This window comes from Triticum aestivum, chromosome 2A (assembly GCF_018294505.1).
Source record: "Triticum aestivum cultivar Chinese Spring chromosome 2A, IWGSC CS RefSeq v2.1, whole genome shotgun sequence".
NCBI classification, from domain to species: Eukaryota; Viridiplantae; Streptophyta; class Magnoliopsida; order Poales; family Poaceae; genus Triticum; species Triticum aestivum.
The window spans coordinates 120789913-120802827 of NC_057797.1; the positions used below are offsets into that span (position 1 = coordinate 120789913).

General features: G+C 51.7%; 1 protein-coding gene across 3 annotated transcripts; it reads left to right on the plus strand.

The window, feature by feature from the left end:
- The first annotated feature begins 9626 nt into the window (after positions 1–9626).
- Positions 9627–11959, plus strand: LOC123184981 (alcohol dehydrogenase-like 7). 3 transcript variants are annotated; one of them, XM_044597006.1, is made up of 9 exons: positions 9627–9829; positions 9906–10042; positions 10136–10182; positions 10298–10620; positions 10688–10872; positions 10945–11020; positions 11110–11174; positions 11287–11382; positions 11495–11959. In XM_044597006.1, exons 1-9 carry the CDS (start codon positions 9790–9792, stop codon positions 11828–11830), a joined length of 1305 nt encoding a protein of 434 aa, XP_044452941.1. In that variant the 5' UTR covers positions 9627–9789; the 3' UTR covers positions 11831–11959. The 3 variants fall into 3 exon arrangements, with proteins under 3 accessions (XP_044452941.1, XP_044452942.1, XP_044452943.1); XM_044597007.1 differs by having other exon boundaries at positions 9628–9829; positions 10688–10869; XM_044597008.1 differs by having other exon boundaries at positions 9643–9829; positions 10688–10770.
- The last annotated feature ends 956 nt before the right edge of the window (positions 11960–12915 follow it).

The following is a 12915-nucleotide window of genomic DNA, read 5'->3' on the forward strand; positions in this document are numbered from 1 at the left end:
TATACACCCCTGTCCCCAAGGTTGTACCTCGCGCGTGGCCTCGTATGTAATTCATGAGCCACCTTCCTAGTGATCTATACTGGTATCAAGCACAATAGTTATCCCCATTGCTTTGAACCCCTTTCATGCCCTGTTTCAGGCATCGAACGATTGCCTGCCCGCTCGAAACTTCCCATGATACCTACTTACTTTGCTCTCGATATTTTCTTAAGTTTTAATTCGAGAGTTACTTTCCGCCACCTTCCCCGATGTTATCGACCAGGTAGTCAACCTTGTAGAGGTCCGTTCTTTCGGAATAACCACCCTTTATTTTTTCGTAAGTACGATGGAGATCCTGCAGAAAGGATGCCGGCTTCATCATGACGACTAAATCATAGGAATGAAGAAATCAACTCTATAGATCGACCTCTTTGAGAAAAGCAACCAAGACCGAGAAGACTCGATAGAATTTCGTAACCACATCTTTCCCCTTACTCTACCTCTTAAATCTCGGGACGAGATTTCTTGTAGTGGAGGAGAATTGTGACGCCCAGATATTTAAGCTACAGTAATTCCCTGTTAATGATGCCACGTCACCGCGGTTACTATTGTTAATCTCGCGTTAGTTCAAAACGTTTCAAATTCAAATTTGAGTTAAAGGCAAACAACAAAGTTTTCAAAAGTCAAAACTATAATGTTCTTAATGTGAAAAATAAATCATGGATAATATTGGTGAAGAAACAACATCTTTATAAAATAATTAAATACCCTAAAGTGATTAAAACAATAGCAAAAAAACAATTAATTATACTCCTGTTGTATTTTATAAAATACTAAACTATTTTAGCTAGGTGCCAAAGTTATTATGGCAGTGATATAATTAATGTTACTATTTTAGGTGCTAGTTGAATGTTTTACAAAACTAATGCAATTTAGGAAACTAAAATAAAACAGTAAAGTAAAACTAAATAGAAAAGAAAAGGACAAACATAAATAAAACAATGAAAAGAAGAAAACTCCCCGGGCCATCTGGGCCAAACAGCCCAGCCGGCTAGCCCACTAGTCCTGCCGGCCCCCCTCACTCCCTTAACCCCCACACCCATCGAAACCCTAGCCCACGACCGCACAAACCCCCCACCCCCGATCTCTCTCTCACCCACCCTCCCGATCCAGATCGGATTGAGCGCCTTGCCCCTGTGCCCCTCGCTGACGCCCCGTCGCTTGTCGCCGACCACCGCCGCTGGGCTCCATCATCGGTCGTCGCCCCACCGCGCCTCCGTCCTCCCCCGTGACGCCACCTCGCCGGAGCCGCTCCATCGTCTTCGCCAGCGTCGCCAAGCCCCGCCCCGCGTCAGACGCAACCTCGACCTCCTCATCGTCGGACCTCGCGTCCTCGTCCTCTTCCCCGCCGGCCGCCAGCAAGCCTCGGCGCCCCCTCTCCCCATCAATGCTGGTGAGGCCCGGGGCCTCTCCCTTCCTCTGCCTCACGCCTCGCTCGCGGTCACCGAACGCTAGACCACCCACGCGCGCACCCGCGGCGAGCACGCGCTCACCGCGCCCAGCGCGCCCTCTGCATCGTGCTCCTCGCGACCAAGTCGTCCTCGCCATGCGCCGCCTCCCCGCGTCGCCCACAACGGCCGCCCCCCGCGCCCTTGCTCCACTGCTGCTGCCCTTCAAGTCACCGTTGCCTGCTCCGTCGGCCGCACCGCCGCACCCATTCACCCGCAGCTGCAACCGCTCCCCCTCTGGCTACTCGACACTCGCCCGCGTGTGCGTGCTGCCCCGCCTCGCAGCGATGCCACGGCCTCATCGGCCCATGCAGCCGCACCCCCCCCCCGCTGCGCCCGTGGTGCTCACTGCCGCCCAGTGCGCGTGAGCCAGCGCCCGGCTCCGCCCGTGCGCGAACAGCGTCGCCCCGCCGCGCGCGACCCGCGGCCTCTGCCGGCCGCCCCGCTGCATCCTGCAGCCTGCGCCTGCCGCCGCACCCCGGTGGCCTCGCCCCATCAGGCACACGCCCATTTGGGCTGGCGCCCGCATGCCCGAACCCGATAGGCCCCTATGGGCCTATGACAAACGGGGCCCGTGCCCAGAACGTCTATTAAAAATAATAAATAAAATAAAATAAAAATGAATTAATAAAATTAATTAAACTAATAATTAATAATTAATTAAGTTAATTAATCAAGTTTAATTAATCTAATTAATAAGTTAATTTAATTAAACAATGATTAATTAGCTAAACCCTAATTAAAGTGAGCAGTGTATGACATGTGGGACCCACCTGTCGGGTTGACCAGGTCAATGCTGACATCATGATGACGTCATGATGATGTCAGCAAACAGTATTCTGGATAATGTTGATTTAGATAATTAAATAAATCCTAAAAACGATTTAAATCTTTTAAAATTAATATAAAATAAACCGTAGCTCGGATGGAAAAACTTTGTACATGAAAGTTGCTTAGAACGACGAGACGAACCCAGAGACGCAACCCGTTCGTCCGCCATGCATCCCTAGCATAGTGAACACGCAACTTTCCCCCTCTGATTCATCTGTCCGAAAATGCAAAACACCGGGGATATTTTCCCAGATGTTTCCCCCTTCACCGGTATCACCTCATACCGCGTTAGGGCACCCCTAGCACCGCTACTTGCCATGTCATGCATCGCCATGCATTTGTTTGCATTATATTTATTTTTTCTTCCCCCTCTTTTCTCGCTAGACACCGAGACCGACGCCGCTGCTACCCAGTACGACTACGGAGTTGACGACCCCTCTCTCTTGCCAGAGCAACCAGGCAAGCCCCCCCCCTTGATCACCAGATATCGCCTACTCTACTCCCTATACTGCTTGCATTAGAGTAGTGTAGCAGGTTACTGCTTTCCGTTAATCCTATCCTGATGCATAGTCTGTCCTTGCTACTACTGTTGTTACCTTTACCTGCAATCCTAATGCTTAGTATAGGATGCTAGTTTATCATCAGTGGCCATACATTCTTGTCCGTCTGCCATGCTATACTATCGGGCCGTGATCACTCGGGAGTTGATCACGGGTATATACTTATACATAATATATGATACTTGTGGTGATTAAAGTCGGGTCGGCTCGTAGGAGTACCCGCGAGTGATTCCGGTGTTGGGGGCTGAAGGGGCAGGTGGCTCCATCCCGGTAAAGGTGCGCCTGAGTTCCTGAAGGCCCCCGACTATTACTTTGTGGCGGAGCGACAGGGCAGGTTGAGACCACCTAGGAGAGAGGTGGGCCTGGCCCTGGTCGGCGTCCGTGGTTATTTCAGAATAACACGCTTAACGAGATCTTGGTATTTGATCTGAGCCTGGCTACTGGCCTATACGCACTAACCATCTACGCGGGGACAGTTATGGGCACTCGACGTCGTGGTATCAGCGAAGCCTTCGTGACGTCAGCGACTGAGTGGCGCGTGCCGGGTTGGACCGCGTAATGCAACTTCCTTTGTAATGGAGGTTGCTAGGTCTGCTCACCGGCCACGTACGCAACATGCAGGTGTGCAATGGGCGATGGGCCCAGACCCCTGCGCCATAGGATTTAGACCGGCGTGCTGACCTCTCTGTTGTGCCTAGGTAGGGCTGCGACGTGTTGATCTTTCGAGGCCGGGCATGACCCAGGAAAGTGTGTCCGGCCAAATGGGATCGAGTGTGTTGGGTTATGTGGTGCACCCTTGCAGGGAAGTTAAACTATTCGAATAGCCGTGATCTTCGGTAACAGGATGACTTGGAGTTGTACCTTGACCTTATGACAACTAGAACCGGATACTTAATAAAACACACCCTTCCAAGTGCCAGATACAACCGATGGTCGCTCTCTCACAGGGCGACGATGAGAGGATCGCCGGTTAGGATTATGCTATGCGATGCTACTTGGTGAACTTACCATCTACTCTCTTCTCCTGCTGCAAGATGGAGGTTACCAGAAGCGTAGTCTTTGATAGGACTAGCTATCCCCCTCTTATTCCGGCATTCTGCAGTTCAGTCCACATACGATACCCTTAATCCTTTTGATACCAATGCATACATATGTAGTGTAGCTCCTTGCTTGCGAGTACTTTGGATGAGTACTCATGGTTGCTTTGCTCCCTCTTTTCCCCCTTTCTATACCCGATTGCTGCGACCAGACGATGGAGCCCAGGAGCCAGACGCCACCGTCGATGACGACTACTACTACTCGGGAGGTTCCTACTACTACGTGCAGCTCGCTGACGACGACCAGGAGTAGTTTAGGAGGATCCCAGGCAGGAGGCCTGCGCCTCTTTCGATTTGTATCCCAGTTTGTGCTAGCCTTCTTAAGGCAAACTTGTTTAACTTATGTCTGTACTCAGATATTGTTGCTTCCGCTGACTCGTGTATGATCGAGCTCTTGTATTCGAGCCCTCGAGGCCCCTGGCTTATAATATGATGCTTGCATGACTTATTTTATTTGTAGAGTTGTGTTGTGATATCTTCCCGTGAGTCCCTGATCTTGATCATACACATTTGCGTGTATGATTAGTGTATGTTTGAATCGAGGGCGTCACATCAGGGTCGCCACCTCGGTCGTGGCCCCTGGCAAACATACAGTTATCCTGCCATTTAGCAATCGCGTCCTTTTTTCTCATCTACAGACGGGGTATTACTTACCCTTGTTCTCCTCGAGTTGCCTCTTAGCAAGGCCGAGCTCTTTCTGGGACCCCTCGAGGGCCTCCTTCAGTACGGCGACCTCCGCAGTTAGTGCGGCGGACGCCAGCAGCGAAGCCTGCACATGCATATTGACATACTTATATTAGACTCCTGCAATATTATTTGATCCTCTGTTCGGCTTTTCTTTGTGAACACCGAACAAAGCATCAGGGGCTACTGTCTATGCGGTAACACTTCTACTACATTTTAAAATACTCACCTCGAAGCCTGTTAGAAGGCTAGTACAGGCTTCAGTCAATCCGCTCTTGGCGGACTGAACCTTCTGGATCACCATCACCACACTCATGATAGTGCGGTGCTCCTCCTCGATGGAAGCGCTGCGAAGTGCTTCCAACATAGTGTCCGGCGCCTCTGGGTGGACAGAGGTCACCGGCACCGGCGTCTCACCCTCCTTAGAAGGGGACCGCCTGCCCGAGCTCGGATCCGTTGGAGGGTCCGGCGTGGTGTTCGGCTGAGGGCCAAACTTGGAGCTTTTGGGGACCCCGTCCCCTTGGCTCCCGGAGTCCAGAAGGTCGCCTTGAGGCGCCTCCGGGACTGCCCCCTGATTCGGTGCCTCTTGAGACAGCACCTCAGTGTCGTCGGTCGAATGAGGGGAGGTGGCCGTCGGGACTGGATCACTATCCATGTCCGACGCGCCCAGGGAGTCGTCCGAGGATACCTCGATATTGGCTCGGGGCAGCCTGCGCAATTGAGTTCGGCGTTAGGGAAAGCAATGCGACAAAGGAATCCTATGGGTTACTTTGGTATCCGAATACTTACGATCTCCCCTGGGGCTTGCCCCTGGGCAACCACTCGTCTTCACTTTCGTCGGCGGCGGTGGAGCTGTCCGAAAGGAGCGTCCTTCCCTTCTTGGACCCTTCGGCCTCCCCAGTTGGGGCGGCCTTCCTTTTCTTGTCCCCCCCAGTCGGTGGGGGAGCCTCCTCTTCCTCTTCCTCGTCTTCGGGGGAAGAGTGCACCGCAGAGTCATCGGACGGTGAGTCCGACGACACCTGGCGTCGGGAACTCTTTCGAGCTCCCTTGGCCTTCTTGGTCTTCTCCGGCACCTTATAAGGGGCCGGAGTCAGCATCTTCGTCAGAAGAGCGTCTGTGGGGCCTTCGGGCAAGGGAGCCGGACAGTCGATCTGTCCGACCATCTTCTGCCAGTCCTGTCAAAATTACGGGAGTTTAGATCCCACATAGAGCCAATCTATATATATATATATAACAAATATCCTGTAAGAGGTAAAACAACTTACCGCACTGGCATGGCGCTTCACGCTGAATCCGCGATCCTCAGTAATGGGGGGAGGGACCGCGGCGTCCTTGAACAGCACCCTCCAGGCATCTTCATGAGTCCCGTCGAAGAGCCTGTTCAGAGTTCGGTGTTGCGCCGGATTGAACTCCCACAAGGTAAACTCCCGTTGGCACGGGAGTATCCGTCGAACGAGCATAACCTGGACTATGTTGACAAGCTTGAGCTTTTTATCCACCATGTTCTGAATACATGACTAGAGTCCGGTCAGCTCTTCTGAATTACCCCCAGGACAGGCCCTTCTCTTTCCAGGAGGTGAGCCGCATGGGGATGCCAGATTGGAACTCGGGGGCCGCTACTCATGCGTGGTCGCGCGGCTCGGTGATATAGAACCACCCCGATTGCCACCCCTTTATGGTGTCCACGAAGGTGCCCTCGAGCCATGTGATGTTGGGCATCTTGCGCACCATGGCGCCTCCGCACTCCGCCTGGCGGACGCTCACTACCTTCGGCTTGACATTGAAGGTCTTCAGCCATAAGCCAAAGTGGGGCTTGATGCGGAGGAAGGCCTCGCACACGACGATAAACGCCGAGATGTTGAGGATGAAGTTCGGGGCCAGATCATGGAAATCCAGGCCGTAATAAAACATGAGCCCCAGGACGAAGGGATGGAGAGGAAATCCCAGTCCGCGGAGGAAATGAGTGAGGAATACCACCCTCTCATGGGGCTCGGGGGTGGGGATGATCTGTCCCTCATCTGGGAGCTGGTGCGCGATGTCGTCGTGCAGGTATCCGGCTCTCCTCAGTTTCTTGACGTCTCCCTCTGTGAGGGAGGAGACCATCCACTTGCCTCCCGCTCCGGACATGGTTGGAGAAGGTTGAGGTGGAAGTGAGAGCTTGGGCGCTAGAGCTCGAGTATGCGGGAGCGGATGAGCAGAGGAGGAAGAAGGCGTGGATAGAAAGGTGAATCCTTATCCCTTTATATGGGCGGACAAAATTAAACATCCCGACTTGCCTAGTAAAACTCGCTTATCCCCCAAGCGCCGCAATTTATGGCGCGGTTGGGTTACCCACGCCCGTATTGATGAGAATCCCGTAATAGGGGGACACGATCTCTGCTTTGACAAGACGTGTCGAAAAACTGCCTCGCGTTATGTGCGGGGCTGGTTAAAAGAAACGGTTCGAATAATCACCCCATGACGTAACGTCATGTTGCCAAAGCAAGCTAGCGGATTAGATCTGTGAAAGCATTATTCTCTACGGCGAAGTGTGGAACTTATTTTGCAGGGTCGGACACTATCCTCGTATTCAAATTCTTCTGTGATGTATTCGGAGAAGGAACCCGCCTTGCAATGCGGAAGACAACTGCGCGCTGGACTCATCGTCATTGAAGCCTGGTTCAGGGGCTACTGAGGGAGTCCTGGATTAGGGGATCTCCGGACAGCCGGACTATCTCCATTGGCCGGACTGTTAGACTATGAAGATACAAGATTGAAAACTTCGTCTCGTGTCCGGATGGGACTCTACTTGGCGTGGAAGGCAAGCTAGGCAATACGTATATGGATAATATGGATATCTCCTCTTTTGTAACCAACCTTGTGTAACCCTAACCCTCTCCGGTGTCTATATAAACCGGAGGGCTTTAGTCCATAGGACAACAATCACAACATACAATCATACCATAGGCTAGCTTCTAGGGTTTAGCCTCTCTGATCTCGTGGTAGATCTACTCTTGTAACACTCATATCTTCAATATTAATCAAGCAGGACGTAGGGTTTTACCTCCATCAAGAGGGCTCGAACCTGGGTAAAATTTCATGTCCCTTGCCTCTTGTTACCATCCAGCCTAGACGCACAGTTCGGGACCCCCTACCTGAGATCCGCCGGTTTTGACACCGACACTCATCTTCAACTGCATTGCATCCATCTTGATCTTGTGATCATCGACGACATCCGCAACATGCAACTCCAATATCATTTTCTCCTCCTCAATTTTTTTATTTTTTCCTTCAAGTAATTGTTTTCTTCTTCAACTAAATTTAACCTCTCGACAATAGGGTCAGTTGGAATTTCCGGTTCAACTACCTCCTACATAAATAAAATATATGTCAACTTGATGGGCATAATTGTCATAAACAATAAATGAACCAAATAGTTATAAAAGATAATATATACCACATCCGAATCATAGCCAGGACAAGGGCCGATGGAGGCGGATACCAAAACCATCGCCTTATATAAGCACAAGCAATAATAAAAGTAAGAAAAAAATAGACAAGTGTCTATCTAAAGTAAGAATTGTTTTCTTTCAGAAGAAGATAAGAGGCTCACCACAGTGGTGCAGGCGACGAGATCGGCGCGGGCAATCGACGGCGGTGAAGACGGGGACGGGACGTGATGGACCGCTAAACCTAGACAAATCTCGGGGAAAATGGAGCTTGGAGGTCGAGCTTCGAGAGGAGAAAGCTTAACTAGAGTGGCTTGGGCATTTCATCAAACACCTCGTGTGCATAGGAGGTGAGCTAGAGCACCCAAATGCCCTCTCCTCGCCGGCCAGAAAAAACAGAGCACTGTGGAGTGCTCTGCTGCAGCGACGGTGTATATATATGCAACTCATTTGTCCCAGTTCATGGCTGGAACCGGGACTAAAGCCCAGCCTTCTGTCCCGGTTCGAGCCAAAAACCGGGACCAATGTTTGTGGGCTAGGAGCGAGGCCCATTGGTCCCGGTTCGTGCCTGGAACCGGGACAAATGGGTCCATACGAACCGGGACCAATGCCCACGAGGCCCCGGCCGCCCCCCTGGCTCACGAACCGGGACGAATGCATCCATTGGTCCCGGTTCGTGGAAGAACCGGGACTAATGGTCTGGCCAGGCCCGAACGATAGCCCCCTTTTCTACTAGTGAGAGATATTGTAGGGTTAGTTGGCTTGTCACGCAAGACACCACCTGTATATATTGCATTCGTCCCGGTTCGTGGAAGAACCGGGACTAATGGGCTGGCCAGGCCCGAACGATAGCCCCCTTTTTTACTAGTGAGAGATATTGTAGGGTTAGTTGGCTTGACACGCAAGACACCAGCTGTATATATTGTAACCGACTCTGATGGAATACAATGAATTGCATCCTATAGTCTTCTACATTGTGTCGAGGAAGCAGTGGCACATCCATTAATGACTCGTAATTAATTTTGAATTAATTATTCATTTCTGACCGATAAAAATAAAGCACAAGCATATCATAGTTTTGAGCTTGATGTTTCACGACGCGCGCCAGGCGGGCGGCGGAGGAGCGAGTGTATCACTCCTACTCTGAAGCACCAATAGCAAGTAGACGAGGATCCCTTGTAAATACTTCCTTCGTCTCATAATATAAGAACATTGGGACGGTGAGAGTAGATCTCAACTCTTTTTCACTAGTGATATGGTACTAAACTTCTCATTATGTCTTACATCTTATATGGATCTGAGAGATTAATCATGAATTATTGTTTATATGGGTTATTAAGACCCATCTAATTTAACATTGGACCAGTATGAAGGGTATGGCTGGGTCATAATTTCTTGGCCGGCCACTTACATAGCCATCCGTCGAGATGTACAGGAGGGTCCGACTGTAGCTGTTCTCACGGCAAAAAATTTTGCAGGCAAGAAAGAAACCTCTGGACACGCCTCCTCCGCTTCCCTTCCCGATCTGACACCCGCTAGTGCGATTGTTGGGCCTATTCTTGGCAGTGGATAGGTTGTCGGAGCACGGGCACACTGTACTCTCTCGCTCAATTATAAAGCAGGACCTCGACATCACACGCGGCACCTGTCCATTGCACACATAGAGAGAGCGAGCGACGGACGACTTGCTGCTGGGAAGACGATGGAGCAGAACACGGCGACGAAACCCATCAGATGCAAAGGTACTCGCCGTCGTCCCCGACGTACTTGCCTTCGTCTACCTCCATCCTTCGTCCAAATGCGTAGCTTCACGTGCAGCGGCGGTGAGCAAGGTGGCCGGGCAGCCGCTGGAGATGGAGGAGGTGGAGGTGGCGCCGCCGCGGGCGCACGAGGTCGGCATCAGGATTCTCTGCACCTCGCTCTGCCACACCGACGTCACCTTCTGGCGCATGAAGGTGCGTGGGTCCTTCGCCTTCGCCTATGCCCATATGCGATGCCAGAATTTGATAATCAGGGCATGCTGACCTTTCTTTTCCTCTTTTGCGTAGGATTTCCCGGGCCAGCATCCGATAATCCTGGGCCATGAAGCAGCCGGGTAAATGCATGCATAATCTATCTATCGTCTTCCTTTCGCTGAATGATTACCATCCACGATAAGATGTGAAGCTATGTGCATCATGGCGAACTGTTTTTGTGTCTTTCGTTCCCAGCGTGGTGGAGAGCGTGGGGGAGCACGTGCACGAGGTGGCCGTCGGGGACACGGTGGTGCCGGTGTTCTCGGCGCAGTGCGGCGACTGCCCCGACTGCCTCTCGGACCGCAGCAACATCTGCTCCGGGCTCCCCGCCGGGCCCGGCATGCCCCGCGACGGCACTACCCGCTTCTCCTTCGCCGCCACCGGCGAGCCCATCCACAACTTCATCGGCGTGTCCAGCTTCACCGAGTACACGGTTGTCGACGTGTCAAACGTCGTCAGGATCGGGCCCGGCGTCCCGCCGGAGAAGGCCTGCCTGCTCAGCTGCGGCGTCTCCACCGGTAACTAATCTTCACCGACAGCTAAAGCATCCAACGAGCAAATTGGTTGATTGGCGGCCGGTTGCAGGTGTTGGCGCGGCGTGGAAGGTGGCCGCGGTGGAGCCCGGGTCCAGCGTCGCCGTGTTCGGGCTCGGCGTCGTCGGGTTAGCGGTAACGTTCGACGACGACACCTCGGAATCACATGCCCCTGCTAATAATGTGATGTCTGGTTCAAGTTGTCGGCTCGAATGCTGGCCTGACGTTCTAGTGGTTGTCAGTCTGTCACAGCACAATGTACACCGCACGTTTCCAACAAGTGCGATCTAACGTGGCTGCGGTCTGCAGGTAGCACAAGGGTGCAGGATGCGTGGGGCTAAGCAGATTATTGGAGTGGATCTGAACCCGGAGAAGCGCGACATCGGTATGTATCATAAGTTGATAGTTATCTACGACTAATCAATTCATCTGAAGAAAAAATAAGTCAGGATAGTAATGAATGAACAATTGCAGGTAAGAGGCTGGGAATCACCGACTTCATCAATCCGAACGACACCGGGGAGAAGGCCGTGAGCGAGGTCCGATTCCGAATCGACCGACCTGCGCGACAAGTGCATTTTTTGGGTACTGTATTAATTTACTATACTACGTAGTCGCTAATGAACTTTTGGTCAATCGATCTCCGTCTAGGTCGTCAAGGAGATGACCGGCGGCGGCGCCGACTACTGCTTCGAGTGCATCGGCTCGACGTCGGCCATGGCGGAGGCATTCCAAAGCTCCCGGAAGGTAGGCACGGCCCATGCATGCCACATTTTCCACATCACGAGAGTCTGAAGCTACTATGTTAGACGGACTAACGGACGGTTCATTTTCCATGGCGATTAATTGATCAAAACAGGGCTGGGGGAAGACGATCGTGCTCGGCGTCTCCAGCGGCGGCGCGCCGATGAGCATACCCCCGCACGACATCCTCTGGGGGAGGTCGGTCGTCGGCTCGCTCTTCGGCGGGCTCAAGCCCAAGACCGACATCCCGATCCTGGCGCAGAAGTATCTGGACGAGGAGCTGGAGCTGGACGAGTTCGTGACGCACGAGATGGGGTTCCACGACATCAACGCGGCGTTCGAGCTGCTCACGCAGGGGAAGTGCCTCAGGTGCATCCTCTGGATGGACGGGGCCAGGGAGAACGGTAGTGTCGGTGTGGAAAATGGACGCGCGTGCAAGGCCAAGGCGTGACTGGCATCGTTGTCCTCTCGTGACTAGCCACGATAGTCATTGCTCGTCTGTGGGCGACCTATCATTGTCCTGGGCTTCGCTGTAATGTCGTTGTTCATTTGCAAGCCAGATGTGGTAATTTATTTTGCAGAGAGAAATGCGTTTTTCTCGACAGAAATGCATTTTTTGGGAGAGAAATATGTTTGATCTTTTTTAAAAAATGATCAAATCTATTACTCTATAAAAGTTCACAGGAAGTACAAAACATGTCGAACATAATAAAATTTGCATCGAGATTCTGTGACCATCGGACGTTCACTACTACCGTCAGAACGAGCAGCTGATGCGCCCAGTAACAAGCCCACCGAGTCTACTCTGCACGCCAATGCCTTGAGCATCGTAGGGTGTGTTACACCTCTGAGTACAACCGCAAATGCTCGATGTCTTCACCCTCTAGGATAATTGTCGCGATGGCACCCCACCTGTTGTTCTTTGCAACCGCTACATCAACAATGATCTTCATACATCCCATCCGAAGTGAAATCCACCTCACCACCAGTTCTCGTAGTCCATGTCGGCCTCCTCTCAGCTTGTTCCTCGCCCACTAGAAAATTATCCATAAAAATGTGTCAAGTGCGAGCCCAGGAAGATTTCCCCGTGAGTAGCCTTTCTCTGTCCGTGCTATGGTCGCCCACATAATCACCGCAACCCTAGTGAATTATTCATGCTTCATATGATCTATCAAGGTAAAGAGCCACTTTCATGTCGATGACACAATGTTTTATTAATATATAATTCAACGATTAGTTCAACCCCTTGCGCCTAGACACATCGCACATCATAGAATTGACGAGCGGCTGCGTCCATGAGTCTTTGTGTTATAATTTTTGCATATGTTGTTGTCAGCAAGCCTCCACATCAACACTATGGGGACACACATAAAAACACATCCACGGAAGCCTTCAACTACTGGAGGGTGGCATTTTAGTGCCCACAGACATCTATACCCGCCCATGAACAGTAAAAAAACTGAATTCTTTTGGCATCCAAGATGCCTGGCTGCGCTAGGAGCGTGCGGAATTTTGAGGGCACATGATATTCAAGGA